Source organism: Vanessa cardui, chromosome 3, assembly GCF_905220365.1.
Source record: "Vanessa cardui chromosome 3, ilVanCard2.1, whole genome shotgun sequence".
Lineage (NCBI taxonomy): Eukaryota > Metazoa > Arthropoda > Insecta > Lepidoptera > Nymphalidae > Vanessa > Vanessa cardui.
The window spans coordinates 9,387,953-9,409,107 of NC_061125.1; the positions used below are offsets into that span (position 1 = coordinate 9,387,953).

A 21,155-nucleotide genomic window follows, 5' to 3' on the forward strand; every position below is an offset into this window, starting at 1 on the left:
TAAATGGCTACACTCAGAGTAGGTACATTTTCCTCGTCGTGTCCAAGCAATTTGTCAACGTTCGCGTCTCGAAATGTTTCAAATGGTGGCAATTTATTTAACGAAAGAGGAAACTTATCTCTCTAAATAATAATAAAAATAAATTGTTATGCTTTTATTTTAAGAACAATATTGCTATTACATGCAATACTTTCATGACATTACTTGACATATAATATTTTTGTGTATTTATTATTGTTTTTTAATGAACAAAGTAACAAGCTCATTGCATCATTTATGACAATAAAATAATATATTATAATTTTTTATAATAAGTTTTGACTTATTATTTGTATTTTTATTTTCTATGGATTTTTAAACTACTGGAATATCGGATTCTTAAGATTTATGAACCTTTGAAATATCATCAGAAATATATAAAATATACGAAAGATTGACGAATGTTTATATTTCATTGTGTAAAACTGCACGGACGAATATTTCTATATCACCTATCTGTCGGGTCGGGATACGTATCTAACTAGTTCAATATGAAAACATTCAATTTCCATTTATAGCTTATTTCGCTGAGGTAAAATAAAGATTTTATCCCGGCAAAGACGGGTCGGGTAGCTAGTTGAATATAGAAACATTCTATTTCCATTTCTTCTTTATTCATTCTTGCCTATTATGTTGAGTCTCAGATAACTATAGATTTTCTCACACTATTTAGAACACGTTGAATCGCTGTCAGTCGATACCATCTCTAGCTGTTGTGAGGCAAGGAAGGATATATCAAACGAGAAGGCATTATGCGCGTGTCTGGCTAATGAAAGGGAAGGACATATGTCTTTGTGTTGCGGCGCGATTGTGGTAACTTTGTATGCAGTAAGGAAACCACCTTAACGAATATGTTGCCCTGGTTTACGCGTATTCACGGTCCATATATTTACCATTATTTTCTCTGTACTTTCGAATAACCCATATTATTTTGGCTTGAATTATAAAATTATTGTTTTGATGGAATTTTACAATTAACGAACTTTAGGTATGATGAAATAAAAATTGAATATTGAGGGTCAAGATAATAAACAAATAAAAGAAAAATTAAAAGTAGTTGTACATGACGAAACTTTTAAAATAATCCAGGTCGTGTGCAACGGATCTACCCTCAATACCTGTTTACTCAACTCAAATACATATTGATTTGACCTGCGGATTACCACTTGTGTTGTGTTGCAGTATACTACAACGCCGATTTTCTGGCTGCACCTGTGGTTGTATGGATCGGATTATTCTTCTATCACACATATGTATTTCTAAAAAATACTAGTACTCAATGAACCAATCTAAATAATTAATTAAGATAAAATTAAGAAAGTAAACAGAATAGTACCTTAAAATAACAATTTAAACCGTACGTACGCAAAACAAACAATGCACGTTTTTGTTTTCCATAATTATTAAACTAAAAACAAATATTATATAATAAGAAGTATATGTAAGAAGTAAATCTAATAATTTAAATAATCAGATTTGTTCTTCATGATTTAGCTTGTTTGATAGCCATGGGTAACTATAGTTGTTGCTATATTGAATATTTTAATAATAATAAATAGGCTTCATGACAATATTAATGGAGTAAATAGTTAAACAAATCTCAAAGAATAGCCGTCTCACCATTCAGTGAACGAAAACATAGCGGTCTCTCTATTATATCATTTTAATAAGCCAATGAAACGGCATACCGATTTGACCGCAAAGAGCTCAGGCATAGCACCAACATGAACAAATTTACGTGATTTGGTCTCAAATGTAACACTGACAAACTCAAAGCAGGGCTATAATGGAGGGTTTCTTGAAAGAAAAACCCAATTATGTAAATTGATTTCACCAAGTTTCAAAACGGGATGTGGAGTCGTATAATGAATGGGCCTCTTGACCTGACGTAACATCTGTATTGAGCCGAAAATGCCGCGTAAAGATTTGTTCACTTGTATAAATATTTACAAAAAATGTTTGGGTTGCGGTGACATCTGAACACTGACGAAAAACGAAATAATAATATTTAAAGAAGGGTTAAAATATTCAATAAACATTTTCCATTTCGACGGAAAATATGACGTATTTGCATTGATTTAATTACGGGAACGAGATGCTGTGATCCAATATGGACTACCGAGGAACTTGGCTTAAAATTGGAACGAAGATATAGATTTATATATAGATATTACTGGGTAATCTAGTTGATTACATTTTATTAGCTGCCATTAAATTCAAACTACACGTGTATTAATGCAATTAGTCTTAATTTTCAAGGTCTCAGTCCTTAGGTTATCTGGAAGAGATCGCTATGAAGCCATGATATTTTATTTTCATTTTAAAACACTTATTTAGCATTTAGTTTATTTCTCTATGTTATTATTTTTAGTAATCAACCAAATCTGTATTGTATTGTGTAACGAATCTCTGTTTGCTTTTTTGAAGTTTTGTTTTTTTTTTTTAATTATCGTCTTGTCATTAATCCAAATTGGTAGACGTTTGAGGTCTCGTTACATTAATATACAATTATTATATTTGTGACTTACATGACTTAGTATATCGTAATAAATATCTAAAGTTAAAGTAATATGTAATTCAATTGTTTAAATAATTACTAATGTATTGTTTAAAAAACATTATTTAACATGGAAATTAGTTGGGAAATAGTATCGTTGTGCAAAATATAGATATTTTCTGTAATATGAAAAGGCTCTGAAGATTTTTAACATTTTTGTAACAGTATTATAAAATAAATATTACCGCAAAATTATAAAATACAAATAACCTTAAATTATTACATATCTCTCGAGATTTTATACTGCTTGCAAGATTCATCTTACGAAAATACGTACAAATTTCAAAATTAAAAACTTTTAAAACAATCGATTCGTAGAATAGATTTTTTTTAAATTTTGAGTGAAGTTAACTGCAACACTTTTGTAATGCATTGAAAAAATTGTTAAATCATAAATAGTAACACAAATACATTTCGATAGATGACAGTCTAACGAAATAGATTATATTCTAACGGTACTTAAAATTGTACGGTACCATAATAATTTCAAAATATTTAGTAAACATTTTTCTCATTTAAGTACATACTAATAAGAATGAATTTACATATTTTGACGGCGAGATGGCCCAGCGGTTAGAACGCGTGCATCTTAATCGATGATTGCAGGTTCAAACCCAGGTAAGCACCACTGAATATTCATGTGCTTAATTCGTGTTTATAATTCATCTCCTTCTCGACGCTGAAGGAAAACATCGTGAGGAAGCGTGCATGTGTCTAATTTCATAAAAATTCTGCCTCGCGTGTATTCCACTAACCCGCATTGGAACAGCGTGGTAGAATGGTTCCAAAAGCTTCTCTTCAAAGGGAGAAGAGGCCTTAGCCTAGCAGTATGAAATTAAAATGCTGTTGTTGTTGTTACATATTTTTAAATCTTTTATCTTTTTACCTGGCTTAGCAGTAACTAGACATGTGATTTTCATTAAGCACTTACAAGTTTCTTCAAAAATTTTTCTTTAGTGCTCAAAACGAGATGAATAAATGATGCGGAGGAATTAAGCGTATGAAAACTCAGTGCTTGCTCGGATGTGAACGTGAAATGTGCGGTTAAGTGTTACTTGATAAACAACGGTATTAAAACATTAAAGAAGCATCAGCAGGTTTACTGGCCATAAAATGTTACTTTCTGGTAAGGTTTTGTGCAAGCCAGTTTGGGTATACCCCATCCACTCATGATAAATTTTACCGCCTAGCAGATAGCAATACTAATATTGTTGTGTTCCGGTTTGAAGGGCGAATGAGTCAGTATAACTACAGGCATTGGGTATGTAAGAAATTGTGATGTATGAAAATGAATGTGCAATGCTGACCACTTATCAGGCGGTCGACATACATATTTCATAAGAAAAATTGTTCACCTCTTTCAATTATACTAAATGACTAAGTAACTATATAACAGCTGTACCTAACAAGTTTTCGTAGTATTATTTTAATCAAGATTACTAAAAAAATTCAATTATTCCAAAAATATTATATATCATAACTTATTACCAAATAATTCAAACACCGCTTCAAGTCACCATTATCTTCGTATTTAACCAGTTTTTTATCTACATTGTAAACTCATTAAAATCAGTAGATCTGAACTGCCAAGTACAGTTTCCAACTGAAATTCTTAAGGCTTGTAAAATTTTGTCCGCAATCTATATTGATTGTTGAGTTTGCAAACTCATATTAGAGGATTGGACACTAATAAAGCCCCATTGTTAAACTCGGTAGAATAGTGATTCGTAGCACAATTCCTTAGTTCGTTTCATTTTCGTCTCTCTGTTTTAAAATTTAAGTTCCTTCCACATAGTTAGTTTTAAACTTGTCAATTAGTTAGCTGTACTTCTTGATTAAGAACTAAACCCCCAATGAGAGCGGACCGAGTGAATGATTGGAGTAAAATACAATTGCGGAAGAAAATAAAACCGCGGCGAATAGTCACGACGAGGTACGGTGAATTGTAAAGAGGATTGATTTTGTGCTCAGTACTTTGACGAAAATAGTGCCACGGTGAATTTAAATGTTTGTACATAAATGCATACTGTAATCCTTCAATAGGGAAAGGATATTCTTATAAATTACCATCTACCGCTTATATATTTTAAAAGACACTTTGGAGGTCCATACACGGTTTTTTAAATTGCAATTAAAATATGACTATAACAAATTGGGAACTGTTCACTATCACCCGCAGATATCGACATTTAAAATATCTCACCAACCTTGGGTACATACATCAAATCGGAATACAACCATACTAAGTATTGGTGCAAGGCGATAGAAACTTCGGTAAACTGTAGATTAGCAGATAAGTTTGGTAGAACTTCGTCAAATACAATACTGTAATACACAAATTAGCATCAGAGACATTAACAACACAAATAGAACGCGAGGAATTTCAGGGATGCATTTGCATCCTTGCTTCGCTTGAGATCCACGTTCTATACATTAAGCCTTGGTTTATTAGATTATCACATAAATTACTGGCTTGAACAACTTGCATATTTAATACAGTTAGATGTATTCTCGTAGTAAACAAGGTTTTATGAAGTAAGTCAAGAACGTTGGAAAAAATCTGCATACATTACATCTTAATTCGTAATTTGATTACCTTACCTTGCCTTGGATGATGTTTGTACCAAAAATGGGTTAAAATTCTTCTAAAGAACATTTATTTATGAGTCTTTTAAATTGAACGGTCAGCTTTGGCAAAACTCATCAACGACCATTGGGGCAGTTTAACTCACCTGACATTGCCTTCTGATTCTGAATTTAGGTTTATATTGAACATATTGTTTTTGAAGATATTCTGTAAACCTATGGCCTTTTTCAAATTTAGCAAAATAGTCCCATTAATCTTTTTAACGAAATATGGTTTAAATAGTCGATCCTGACAAAAAGACGTAACAAATAGTGCAGATAAAATAAAAACGGGCTTTACAATGTTTTGGGCTAAAATATCCAAACAGAAATAAATGTAAATTGTCCTGTCAGAATGGACGATATAATCTGACATCACGGTGTTCCTCGCGAAAAACAAGCCGGTTTTTTTTTGTATGAAGATTTTTACGCAAACAACACATAAATATAGCAATTAAACGTACTTGTCTGAAGTTTGCCTTATTAAAATTCTCCTTTTGCTCGTTTAGAAAGATTTTTAAGTTAATTTAAATATTAAAAATAAATGGCGCAGTTTTTGCTTTCAAGTCAATGATAAACTAGTGTTATTAAATTTTGTTTAATACTAATTAACATTACATATTGTAATTTAAATTTTGTTTATGTTTACTTCAAGCCTGTAAATGTGGTTGTTATGTATATGATCAATAAATACCCTTAATCGTTAAAAACAGTATTCTGCTATATTATATATTATATTAACAAACGGTTATACGTTAGCACAGGTTATTCATGTGCCTGAAATATCTTGGAAGTGAATTTTTAAAACATTTCCTCTAAATCTGTAGTCAGAATTTATGTGAATTAAGGAAATCTACAATCTATATTTAATTGAATTTCTTTACAACAGGGATTAAATCGAAAACTTATTATTAAGTACTTTAAAAAATCTTGTTGCGACATAAGAGAAATAAAAATGTAAATAAAATTTGTACGTCTTTCAGAAACCTAATAAAATTGGGTGTTTTTATTCAATAAACAGCTCTTCTTAGATTCTGTATTTTGTCTTGTTCGTGTATAGTGCTAATGGAGTAGACACTTATTAATTTAACCTTAAAGCAATTCCCACTCACTTTCCACCACGTAAGAATGGTCCTTGTATTTAGTTTGATTTTAATCATAATGTAAGCGATTTTTGAAGAATAATAATATAATTATCCAAGTAAGAAAAGTTTCCCATTATTACTGGTGTGATTTAGGTATATGAAATGTGGAAAATGATAAAATGTTGTTTTTTTATAATTAAAAACTAGTTTTGAGAACTAACGAAAAACACATAAAACAATATTTTCAACAAAAGCGCAAAACAGTGAAGTAAAAACATACATACCGACTCCGAAAAACGGTTTCATCCACCTTGAAAAAACACCGCTTCACAGCACAAAAGGACGGATAAATCAACTAGACAACTCAAAATAGACTTTAACTAGTTAAGCATACAGCATCAAATTGCCTGATGCCGAAAACTCTTAAGACCGTATAAACCATCTGAGACGCAGTAAGCACTCTCGTGGATTTCTATCTGTTGCATTGACTAAAGAACCATAAATGCTTCGGTGAGTCAAGCTGTTATCGTTCTTTCAGACTAAGTCTTTGAGTTGAGTTTTGATTGTCGTAATTTTGAATGGAGGTCTAATATAAGAATGGTTTTTCTGCACGTAGTCCTGCGAATTTCAATCTTATTAATGAGAGAGAAAGTGCATAATTCCAAAATGTTTAAAAAATAAAATGAGGTATACACATTCGTAAAATAGCTGTTCAGATACTCACGATGTTACTTTTAATAAGAAATTAGAGCATCGGCTTAAAAGCACTTTCTTTGTTCCGTATTATTATAGTAGGTACAGATATTATCGGTTTAGTTTTATAATCAACAAGATTAATTATATAAACTGATATTTCATTGCCAATTTGTCCGTGGGTACTGTGCTTATCGCAGGCGTATAAGCTAAATGTGTAAAGGCTTTATGGTTTAACTACTGGACTGTTCCATTGAGTGGAGAACAGCATTAACAAAACTATGCAAAATAAGAAGATTTTCCAATAACGTGCCTTTGATATCGTAGATGTTGAATAGAACTCGTGTCTGGTATTTTTATTTCCTGACAAATGTGATTTGTAAAATTTTCAAGAGAAGTGTGAATATTCTTTATACAGGCAAACGCTTTTCATTTCAGACTGCATCTAAGCTTTTTATTAAGCGACACGGTAGACAGGCGTTCCCGTTTGCTAACAAAAAAGTTAGCTTTTTTATTCTTAAATTTTCCCCAAAGCCCGGGGCTGTTTATCTGCAAGAAGTATTATTTAAATCACGCGTTATAATAATGATCAAAGAGATTGCATAAAGCTGATACACGTAAATTTGATCTAGATTATTATCTAAAATTGTGTGCGCCATTTAAGTATATTATCATTGGCCATAAATATTTGATAATGTTTCTTACAAAGATCAAAATTTCTTAAGGTAAAAAGTAACTGAAATACTACAAATCACTTAAAACTTTCCCATACATTTTAAATATTTAATAATAATAAAAAATAGTTCCAAACAGTTCCATCAAATGCAGTCATACAGGAGAGACAACCAATAGCGTGTAATATGATACATGCAAAATAATTTCCTACAGCATAAAGAATATGCTAAGTTGTTTTTGTTCGTACAAGATAATTAATGTACACTAATTACCTTATAAACTAAGTAGAAACATAAATCCCAGACTTTAGATTAGTTGTAGAGTAGTTAGAAGATAAGATAGAATTTAATGGTTCTCAAAGTTTGTTAGCTCCTTGCCAAAGTTATAAGGATGTTAATTTTATGACTAAGTTTTAGTCATCTTGAAATCATGACCGGTGATCGTAAGTGGGGCTTATCATCAGTCTAGGGTGAACTAGATGCTTGTTGGGGTCGAATAACGTAAAGTAGACTCTTCTGACGAAGAGTTTAGGAGCTTATTTCACCGCGCTGTTTCCTCAATGTAACCTAGATTATACAGATTTGCAGATAGCAATCCAACATATTCTCTCGAGATGTTATTTTTCTCTTTCTTACACAAAATTAAATATATTTTTGTTTCATTAAGACAGACTAAGTGGAGCAATGAGTGATTACATGAAAATTTTGTTATTTTTAGTATGTAGGTAGATACTTCGATTAAGATCATAGATTTAACCCGCTAGGCCATCTCAGTATGCTATCACTCACAAGCCAATTAATTACCGGTAATACCTTATATGCCTGTCTTTTGACTTTGAGTGAGTTAGTAATTACCGGCACAAGAGATAAGCTTGGATCCTATTGTTGACGATGTATGCAGTGGATTGTCTAGAATAATGATTAGTGTATGGATATTAGCTATCTTCAAAGGGTCACATCTAGATAGCCAATTTGCTCATTAATCGTAGATAAAATAAAAACCAAAATCATTAAGCATTTATATATCGAGTAGGAACTTTAATTTAATACATTTTTTTAATCAAGTTTTTTTAATTAAAGTAACTGGTTCATTTTTCGATTCAGTTCTAATATTCTGATTTGCAAATTTTATGATTCAATCTCCATTTAATTCTTTACAATATCTTAAATTTGGAAGTCTATTTCGTCAATTGTATGGTTTGTTTTCACGTTTCAATGCAGCAAGCACTCAAATCGACTGAAAATTCTACACACTGAAAACCTATTTCTGTCCTTAATATGAATACGGAGTCGAGAATCGCCCAGTGGTTAGAACGCGTGCATCTTAACCGATTATTGCGGGTTCAAACCCAGGCAAGCCCCGCTGATTCATGTGCTTAATTTGTCTTTATCATTCATCTCGTGCTCAGCGGTGAAGGAAAACATCGTTAGGAAAATTGCATGTGACAAATTTCATAGAAATTCTGCCACATTTGTATTCCACCAACCCGCATTGGAACAGCCTTGTGGAATATGTTCCAACCCTTCTCCTCAAAGGGAGAGAAGGCCTTTAGCCCAGCACTGGGAATTTACAGGCTGTTGTTGTGGTTGTGTATGAATACGATGAACGGATTAATTCAATGGGGGAATTAATTAGTCACAAAATTTCCGTAAGTGTTGTGATGATTTCCATAGGTCTTATTTTACGATAAAGGAAATAGCAAGAGTAAAAATGATAAAGACAGAAAATATAGAACATAGGGCGAAAGAAAAGGACGGGTAAACAAAACACAATGCAATTTAAATGTATCCAGCGCAAGACTAATCTAGAGACGATTTGGAAGCGACCAATTTCCACTTGGAGAATGGAAGTCGTTGTCTAACATTTTAAGTTATAAGCGATTTAGTATAACAGAACAAAAATATGTATAAAAAAAAGAACTGTACATCCAATACGAATATTGTTAAAACGAAAAATAACAGTACTAAGTATTGTTGTGTTCTGGTTTGAAGGGTGAGTGAGCCAATGTAACTACAGGCACAAGGGACATAACATCTTAGTCCCCAAGGTTGGTGGTACATTGACGATGTAAGGAATAGTTGATATTTCTTACAGCTTCATTGTCTATGGGTGATGGTGACCACTTAACATCAGGTGGCCCCATATGCTCGTCCACCAACCCATACCAAAGAAAAAGAAAATCTTGTTTGAGAGACTTAATTGTTGTGTTTGTTCATCATCGGTTACATACATTTATTAAATAAATGCTTAAACACAAAACATGATGGATTAAAAGTATATTCATTTGTTTTTGATATTTCATTTCATATTTAAAATATTCCTTCTTCATTTTTCATTTCACATTTTAAGGATAACTTGCAATTGCCATCTGATACTGATAACAAATACAAGTATAATAATTGTCTTAAAATTTATTATTTTAAATGACTGAAATCTAAATGAAAATAAATTTTGATTATTGAATTTTTATTTATATAAATCGCTATCTCTTTTGTTTTAGTCCGCGTTAAAAATCGCATGCACTCTGGCGTAATGCCAACTTCTGCTCCGTCTATTCATCTCGCCTTATGTGCTTTTGATTAACCCCTACCTTATGCGTATGTGTGAAACCAAAATAGGATATATACACATACACGTACATGCATATATAGTTATAAGTTGCTTACAACGTCTTCGTTAGTTTGAATTTAGTTAAATATCTGAATGTCATGGGTTTGAGATGGACGAATACAATATAATCTGACACATTTTAATTGGTATGTGTCCAGCCGATTTCTAAAACGAATTATTAGGTAAAGTAAAATATTTAACACTCACATTAATTACGAATCAACAGAATATTATGTGCGTGTCCCAGAAAATTTCAATAACGTAATTATTAGTCAAAAGAAAAATTGTAATTGTTATTCCAATAGACTCAACAGATTTCTGTGTGTTTGCCGAGCCAGTATCCATAGCAAAATTATGTGCTCAAAAAAAGTATGCAACGCAAGGGTTGGCGAATTAGCAGATTATTTTTGACTGTGTAAGTGGCCCTGTACGAACTCATATGAAGCAATAACTAAAATCATATTCACACCATTCAATATAATATTAACACTTATTATGGTTTTTTTTTTTAATTTATACCAAATCTGTTGTGTTTTTGAATCGAAGCCCTTATATAGTAAAGTAAAGTAACAGCCTGTGAATTACCCACTGCTGGGCTAAGGCCTCCCCTTAATTAAGGAGAGGGTTTGGAACATATTCCACCACGCTGTTCCAATGCGGGTTGGTGGAATGCACATCTGGCAGAATTTCGATGAAATTAGACACATGCAGGTTTCCTCACGATATTTTCTTTTGATATGGTGCTTGCCTGGGCTTGAACCCGAAATCATCGATTAAGATGCACGCGTTCTAACTACTGGGTCATATCAGCTCAAGCCCTTATATATGAGTTATAAATATAATTTGTTTTATTCCTAATAAATAATAAATAAATGTCTGTATGTTGATCCTCTATGCGTACCCAAACTGTTTATCCGATTGTAATTAATAAATTGTGAGGTGTGAAATATTTCTTATACTTTCGATATGGTGGTCTTTCAATATAAAATATTTATTACCTTATTCTATCCGAGCGAATTTGGGAGGGGTTGATATTTAAATCCATCGATCGATATTTATTCATTTTTTTGTTTGAATATATATATTATTTACATAAGAATTGTTAACATTTATTCCTTAAATATTTACTAATGTAAGTTGAAAACAGTTACTGTATAAATCTTGACCGCGCGGAATGGTGGCAAGAATGCCTAAGCCGAATAAGGTTAAGTAATGAAATTAATGTTTATTAAAATTATTTTATAAATAACAAAAATCAGTCGGGTAGGCTGTTGACGGTTGGTCTGGTAAGGAAATTACTAATTATTTATGATCAATACATAGCAGATGTATTTCAATGATTATCCTAAGTAAGTTACATTTTATTTAACATTTTGAGATTTAATAAATTGTAACTTTATGGTATGATTTATGGTATGATTTGGCATGAGCTTTAAATTTAGAATTTACTATAAAACATAAAAGAAATAAACAGGATAGAGCACATGGAGAACAAAGCATCTATTTAGAAATGAAAAGAAAAACGTAGACAACTCCGTGCTGACATCTCACAAAACGAAAAGATAATTAATTTTAAGACAATGACGATTCAATAATCGAAGTTTTGTTGTTGAATCGAAGTAAGCCGATAATTTTCTATATAGATAAATGGAACATATTGTTATTAATATTATAGATAAAATTAAATTGGAGAAACATTTTGAAGATTCGTTATTTTATATTATAGATAAAAATAAAATTTAAGGAGCATTTTGAAGAATCGTTACTTTTTTATGTACTTTTCTAACTCGCTGATTATGACCTCCAAATTGGTTATAGTGAAAAAGTAACCCCTAAGAGCGAGAGTGAGATCAGTTATTCGTTATGCGTCTGTTTTAAAATTGATTTTATTTATGAAATTTTAATGACTATACTAAACAAGTCGGTAACATGTAAAAGAATAATTCTACCTCTAAGGATGGAAACAAATTTTTTAGTAAAAAGAGCGCGCATTGGAAGGCGTACCCATTTTTAGTATAAAAAATATAACCTTTGCAGAATTTGCAGTTTATTTTGTAAAGCCTGATTGAGTATTGTATCGTAGCCTATTTCAATGGAAGTAGGAAAAAAGATGGACAAACCTTAGATTTACGTATTTCATGCGATTCGTCAATAAAATATATATCTTGATTTATAAAAGTAAAGTAAAAAGTAAAGTAACAGCCTGTAAGTTTCCCATTGCTGGGATTAGGCCTCCTCTTCCAATCAGGAGAAGATTTGTAACATATTCTACCACGCTGTTCCAATGCGGGTAGGTGGAATGGACATGTGCCAGAATTTCGATGAAATTAGCCACATGCAGGTTTACTCACGATGTTTTCCTTCACCGCCGATTACTAGAGGAATTATAAAGACAAATTAAGCACATGAATCAGCGGTGCTTGTCTGGGTTTGAATCCGCAAGCATCGGTTAAGATGCACGCGTTCTAACCACTGGGCCATCTCGACTCATATTATGTTCGATTATTTATTATTTTTGTTACAATTTTCTACCGAAATGTAAGTTATGTGTTGTAAGTCTTGAAAATATACGAATCTAACTGACAGTTACTTTCGATTGATTTTCAAAATAATATGGGGTAATTTATATCTTAATTGAACTTCCAAGTGTTAGAATTTATTTTAATTATACTATATTTGAATTAATACAACTTGATCAGAAGATACCTCAGACCTCAGTGGCGCTTGCCTGGGTTTGCACCCGCAATCATCGGTTAAGATGCACGCGTTCTAACCACTGAACCATCTCAGCTTGATTTATAAAACAACGATACTTTACTTATACTACTAACTACTACTTATAGCCACTTTCATTTAACTTCCAAAATTAATCCCATATTTCGATTCAAATCCATATTGATAGATTGTTCAAGCTCTCGATCAATGATATTGCGTCAATTTGCTGCCAATTATTTTTATTTGACTTTCGTCCTCTTATGGTTGCATTAGAGTGTAGTAATATTTACGTTTATAATTGTGATACATTGCATTGCATTTACACGCCGGCAACAATTTTACGTCATTTATTTACTGTTTAGTAACATTAAATGCTTAAATGTATACAAATATGAACTAAAACTAGTTACTGTATAAATCTAGACCGCGTGGAATGGTGGCAAGAATGCTAGCAGCATTTCTCCGTTGAATCGCAATTCCGATCCTCTGGGCAAAAAACGAACCAGCTCTCCTGTCACCAGTGGAGGAAATTTACTGTTTTAATTTTAATAAATGGTATTTACTTGGTGGTAGGGCTCTGTGCAAGGTCGTATGAATAGGTACCACAACTCATCAGATATTCTACCGCTAAACAGCAATACTTAGTATTGTTGTGTTCCAGTATGAAGGTTGTATGAGCCAGTATAACTATGGGCACAAGGGACATAACATTTTAGCTCCCAAGGTTGGTGTGGTCCAAGGCGCATTGGTGTCATGATGTGTGATAATATGGGGAATGGTTGTTATTTTTTTACAGTGCTATTGTTTATGAGCGGTAGTGACCACTTACTGTCAGGTGGTCCTTTGCTCTTGCCACATGTTACATAATGAAAATAGTATTTAGTAACAAAATATACCTATAGTTAAAATATTCTTAGCCTGGCTCTATTTGATTGATTCGGTATGCTTTAACTAATTCTTAAGAAAATTATACAGTATGTTCAAAGTACATGTAATAGAGAAGACCATTTATTAATAATGAAATTATTTGTGTAGTGATGAGACCCGAGAAGTGGACGGCCGTGCGAGATCTGAGTCTGGTGACGCTGATTCCGTGTACCACGTCAGGGGTGCGCTACACGACACGCGTTGGAGGGAGCATCAGGTATGTCATGTTTATAAATAATTTTATTGTATACTCTAATAATCTAATTATAATATTTAATACTTAAATTACTACAGTCATAATTTAACCTAAACCGTAATCAGAGTTAAAATACAAATCGAGTATGGATATAATACTAATTTAACGTGGGTGTCTATAATAGTATTTATAATTTAACTAGATTTTCATCGATTTTACTAAATATTATTTCTTCACCACCAATTAATATCAAGCATGTTAAAAAAGTATCCTATTCTACTAAATACGTATTACCACTTATGCTTACCGCCTGTGTTAGTATACTGTAATAGATAGCATTACTGTTGTAGAATCGAGTACTATATCCATCTGTGTATGTAAAATATCGTATCCGTCTAGTAAATTTTCAATAGAAGGTCATTATAATCATTATAAGACATCTAACCCGACACATAAAGAGACTATAAAAATGAAGAATATTTTTCCATCGGTCTAAATTCCAGGTGATATTCGTCGTTTACGAGAATGTAACTTTTCCACTGTTTTCATCTTAATGGCTCATAATTCTGAGTCAATTTATTGTTATTGGTTGCTACTGTTTGACCTTTTGATTTCGCTCGTTTAATCGACTTTACTATTAAATTGTAATATTTATTCGTACATTATGTATCACACGTTACGTTTGGATATATAATGTGGACTAATGATAATAGTTGGTTTACCTGAATTCGATGTTGCGGTTACATGCATTTGGCGACTATACAGAGGCAGTAACGATACAGCTGTGTAGGAATGTGTTTCGTTATTACTGTACAATAATAACATCGAAACTAAACAAAACGATGTATCAAATAAAAAAACCACCAGAGGTTACAAATCATATGCCTAAGCACACTAACATTACAGTCCAGCAAGATACAACAAAACACCAAGATTTTCAGTGGGCTAATCGAAACTTCTTTATATAAAGGTATAATTTTATATACATTTTAAAATTTCTAGATTCAAATTCTCACATAAGACTGATAAATCTACTAAATAAACACAAAATCAAACGTTGTTTATTCAAGGGATCAGAACTTGAATCCACCGTCGGTTTGAAATATTTTTTGAAAATAATTGGCAGAGGTCATAATTTTGACTCTTTCTTATAGCAGATATTTAAATAATTTTTAAGACGAGACGTCCCTTTAATCGTCTATTCGTTCGTTCCCTAACATATTTTATATTAAGAGTTGCATGTTTTAGATAGATAGATAAAAATACGAGATTCATCAAATTGTATCTAGTACAATGTTGATCTATAAAATTTGTGTAGAGAAAACATCGATGACATATTTCTATGATTTGTTAATAAGTCACAATGAATTTATTAGGTTTTTAACAATATAATACTTAGCCTTTTAATAAAAATGTGTTTAATATGTAAGGAGGTTATTATTTGAATATTTATACTCCTTGAAAAATGTCACGTAAGTTACATAAAACAAAACAAAACAAAACAGAATGTTACCTAAAATCTGATTATAATTCTTATATTTCTTCCGATAATCCATTCAACGCAAACATACTTAAGGCAAACTATATTAAATTATATTCTTGATTATAAATTGTATTAAATTTTGATGTCATTTCTACACCGTTTGTTCTGAGGCGTGTATACACTGCATCATTGGCACAGCTGGTTCCAATTTGCCAATGCGGAAGTTTCGACAGCAACTTTCTCCTGTATGCGATAAATTCAATTTAATTTATAGGACTCACGCTTTTAATACCAGAAGTTTGATTTGAGCCGTTTAAATCGTCTATATATTTTCAGTATTAATTTCATTCGTTTTCAGTGAAAGATTTATGTAAATATTTTTAGAGTTCGTACGCAAACAGTTTCGTATATCAAGATTAGTCGAATGTCAGAAATGCTGTTTATCAGAAAATAATGAATTGAAATTATTCAGATTTCAATTCTAAATTAGAAATTTCAAAAGTGCACCAAATTTGAAAATATATTAACAAAAATACTATCTAGATTAATAAAGATACGTTTTTTTTTTAAATATTAGTGATGATTCCGTAACCGTATTGAAATTATTAATACAAATACTTAGTTAAAAATGATTTTCCAAATTCCTTTTTATGTTATATATAACTTTTACGGCTATGAAATGATGTAAAAAAGGGTTACAAGATAAAATACAGTACGAGGCTTAGCCATGTTATAAATCTTTTCACAAGTATTCGCTTTGCGATTACTGTCACTCTTAATATAAGGACGTTAGGCTCAAATTCAAATGCGGCGATATATTTTGGTGTTTGTATCCATTTTACTTGGCGACATTCCAACAACTGTAAATGCCCCCGGAACGTTAGGCAAATGGCAGTAAGATTGAACCTCCGTTTCTCAGTTCGTGTTGGCAACTGGTTTTGTTATCTGATCGCCAAGGTGTGTATCTAAGTACCTTCATTTGTCCCTTTTCTAGAGTTGTATAGATTTGACGCCAGCAAAATTTCCACTCTACTTATTTTAAGGACCTTATTCTGGCATATTACCAAGTTTTATTAACCTTAACAAATAGTTCTTCTCTGTACTTCTCTGATACATTCAAATTATTACCATTATTTCTTTTATACAGAACGTTATGATTAAGACGATGGTTTAATATTTAATAATTAATATACGGCTAACTATTTCAAATAAATTAATGTAAGTATAATTCTTATAGACTGTTTCGTCTCGTCGGCCCAAGCGTGGTTGGGCGGCTGTCACTGAATGGTGTGTTGCGTGGTGGCATTCGGGTAGAGAAGATTTGGAAGACACGGAACCTGAAGAAGAACCTTCTGATCCTGGATACGCGACACCAGTTTCTGTTGAAACACCACTTCAGAGTTCTGTTTCGAGGTAATGACTCTGACTGTAAGCTTTTTAGAATAATGGATATATCTATATTTCTATGATTTATTAATATCATAATCATCTTGTAATTTTTCACTGTTATTTTATGGTATTTAACTTCTTACTTGCTGAAAACTAATTATCATGCCCAAAGACATTACATTTAATTTGGTTCTGAACATTAAACTAATTACGTTTCTTGTTTATCCTCTAATTAATATACAACATTTTGTCACAGATGTACGTCGCTCAACGTAATTAGGGATCCGTATGCTGGGCGTGGTGGATCTGGAGGTTCGAGTGTAGCAGATGGAGGCACGTCACCTCTTCGACGAAATTTTGAGCCTCCCGCTCCTATACCGGCTGCAAGAGACAGCCGGTCTCTTCCCCCAAATACTAGAATAAACGCTTCTACCTCACCAGCACCCAAGTCTGCATCTGCTGATTCTGTTTACACTATTTTAATCAGATTACCTGATGCAGACACAGACAGACCTAGTATTAAAATGATTACGGAGGAATCACCCCCCACAAATACGCGAACACACTATCGACCGCCTGCAAGAGGAGATTCTGAACTTAACTTACACCCTGCAGGCCATCCAGCCTTAACTAGAAGAACATCACACATACAAGATGTTCGAATACCTTTGAACGCCAAAATAATTCCTAAACAGTTGGCAGGTAAAGGTATAACTTCTAAGCAACCGAAGAAAAAGAAAACTCAAGAGAAGAAACAAGAAACAAAAGCGGCGAAAACGCTTTCCGCTATTCTTCTTTCTTTTATCATCACATGGACGCCTTATAATATCCTCGTGTTGTTAAAACCTCTAACTGCATGCACCAAGTGTATCCCTGACGAACTTTGGTCCTTTTTCTATGCTCTGTGTTATATAAACTCTACTATAAATCCCGTTTGCTATGCTCTATGCAATGCAACTTTTAGAAGAACGTATGTTAGAATTTTGACTTGTAAGTGGCATAACAGAAATAGAGAAGCTATGACTAGAGGGGTGTATAATTAGAACTGGTATGTTGTATAATTTTTTTAATATAAATTTAGAAAAAAATAAATAATTATATTGATGCTGAGTGATAAATCTTTTTGATACCAAAATAAGTAATTGCCCAATTTTGGTATTCAACTAAAATAAAAAAATAAAATTACCGAAAAATCAACTAATTCCAGACGAGTGTAGAATTCACGAATTATGAAATCTGATATTTATTTCGACAACTTCTTCACTATTTTAGGATAACTCTTACTTTGTCGTAATCGCTTAGGGTTTAAAAATAGGAAAAATTGCGTCACTTAAATTTATCCAAGCTTTCATTTGGTTCGTGCAGCAAAAGACTATTTTCAAACCAAATCGCTTCTTTGCGTGTCGAACGACTTAACTTGGTATCCGTTTCTGCACTTTTGAGTCTCTTAAAATGGAATGTACCTAAGTAAGCGAGGCATTTCTTCGAATATCATAAAATCTGCTATATTTTGAAATTATCCTGAATTATTTTAGAGCTATCCATTTTTATTTATTTAGTGAGTTTAAAGTCCCGTCCATTTTTAAATTAATTTGTTGCTTTTTAGTATCTTCGGATACCTTTGCTATATAAAATGATTTCATTTTTTAATCTTCTGTTATAAGAAGATCAATATTTAATTAAACCAATGGTTAGGAAAATTATTGCCGAATAAGAGTGAGTAGCGTGTAGTGTAGAAATATCGCAACTGATGTTGTAAATTACAGTAGTAGTCCTTAGTCTCGGTTTAAGTAATTTCTCTAGTCAATCCTTTCTAATGGTGTTCTGGTAAAGTGTGAGCTTGTAGGGTTAAAATCGACGAATTTAGTGCTTGGAATATCTTATTTATTTTACGTTTACAGTGTAACATTGATAAATTTTATTGCAATAACGCTTTATTTACTTCGAAAATTATATTAATAACGATAAAGCTTTATTTAAAGACCAACGTGCGGTATATTAAGTTTTTAGTGATGCGATGTAAGAAAGTCGTGTAGGATGATATTACATATTGTCATACAGTATTCGAGAGAGAATTTAGCCTTGATTCATCAAAATCTACATGTTTAAACATTAATATGTTTATAATAATTATAGATATTTAAGCAATATTGGAACAAATATCTCCAAAAGATTTGTAAATTAAACGAAATCGTTGTTGTATTTATGTCTAACAAAAAACATTTTTAAACGACATGTGTTTTTATAGTGAGCTACATACAGTTCAATATCCTTTGCGATTTATAGACTTTGAGGTTTCTATATCTATGGTTACTATTCTGGAATACAATCGGTAAGAGTAGTATACAATTTAAAACTAATGCTTTATCTTATAGTTAGATTTCATACAACGACTTCTAAAAAAAATTCGTGGACACTAGTTTTAATTACGCCTTTTTCATGGAGTTCTTGGACTCATTTCAATGTTACCTGACGTGTTAGTGTTTTTCGCATAATTTATTGTGATATAAATACCTATTACAAAATAGGGGTAAATTATATTTATTAAATCTCTAACTATGACTGAAAACACACATTTTTACTAGCAATATTAAATTAAAAAACAAAACAATTTTAACCCATATTTATATATTGTTAATGTACTAATATTTTGTGTTAGAAGTCAACTTCATTTTATATTCGATTATACATTTTTCCTTTACATAATTTATGTGTATTTTTCATGTTATGATCTTCAATAGACAAATATGTGTATTCAGTCATAGCTTATAAACCGTATAACTTTAGAATTTATATGATTGTAAGTAGAATATATAAACTCAAATTAATAAAAAACGTTCTAAATGTGTGTGTTTATTTAAGTAAACGATATATGTAAATAGTAAATTTAATTCCAGATATAGTATTTGTATTCGCGTAAATAATAGTGGATTAATAATAATGTAATACGTGTATACATAAATGTAATTTAATAATGTATAAATCAGTGTCGTGAAACGTTCCTTTGTCAATGAGATTTTATTGAAATATTATATTCTATTTGTAGTTATATAATATATCGAATTACCTTACACGTTAAGATTAAAAAGTTTTATACGAATAAGGTGAATTACGCATTTTAATAGTGTGATATTATGTTCGTTTTACTTTTTTAATAATTAATAAATATCATCGTCGAAACGTCATCGTATTGTAAGTAAATTATTTTTTAGATACCCTATAGAATTAACGGACAAGTCACAAGAAAATATTAAATCAATAGGTACCTAATTGCTCAAACGGATTTCTCTTTCGTTCGTTAAAACAAGTCATTCTTTTTTTAAATATAATTTTTAATAATTCTATAGACGTTATTTTTGTTGCTGTTTAGTTATGTTATGATTTTATTAAAAATATAACACGTATTTCGAAAAGTGTATGTTTTAAATTGTCAATGAATCTTTATTACACACCTTTAAATAAAATAACATATATCGTAATGTTTAAAGTCAGTTCCTGATTGCTTCTTATTTAAGAGTAAGTTTACATACTATAACATTTACGGATATCTTAGAGCCTGATGCGTAATTCAGAAAATGCCAAATGTAAACTCATTGAATATTTATAAAATATAATTAACAACAAAACGGTAAAATACGGTAAAATCTTTATAGTATTTTAAAATATGAGAGGTGGGGATTTTGTAGACATATTTATTTGTTTTAATTATATATTTATTCAATGAAAATTAAAAGGAGGTTACGAATCACATTTATAAACGTAAAAATGCGTAATTCAACATTTGCATTTACATTTTTAAAAGATCAAAAATTATTACAAATAATGTTATTCATTCTAAATTTAATTTTATTTTTTTTTATTTTAGTTACATATTTATAATTTATTTGCCCTAAAAGCTATTAATAAGGCTACATTTATTTCCATGTATACGCCTTTAAAGTTGATGAAAGTTTGTTGAACGTTTATTTCTAAATAAGATGAAATAAAACAACGTCAACGACTGATAACATATTGATATAATTTCAGCATTATAACAACAGATAGACGTATTGTGTAGACTGGCCTTATAAAGCAAATATCAAATAACAAAAAAAAAATGCCTGCATTGAATTTTATTTTATGAAAGTTCACCTAAAGCGATCTCAGAAACATCTCTTGTCT

The 21,155-nt window shown here is 31.4% G+C and overlaps 1 protein-coding gene across 1 annotated transcript in view; it reads left to right on the plus strand.

Annotated features, from left to right (window-relative positions):
• The window catches only part of LOC124543788 (muscarinic acetylcholine receptor DM1), a 108,684-nt gene extending 87,921 nt beyond the window's left edge, over window positions 1-20,763 (plus strand). Inside the window, exons 3-5 of the mRNA XM_047122093.1 lie at window positions 14,035-14,143; window positions 16,843-17,018; window positions 17,251-20,763. Coding sequence (XP_046978049.1) covers window positions 14,035-14,143; window positions 16,843-17,018; window positions 17,251-18,037 — 1,072 coding nt within the window. The 3' untranslated portion in view covers window positions 18,038-20,763. The remainder of the gene's footprint in view (window positions 1-14,034; window positions 14,144-16,842; window positions 17,019-17,250) is intronic.
• The last annotated feature ends 392 nt before the right edge of the window (window positions 20,764-21,155 follow it).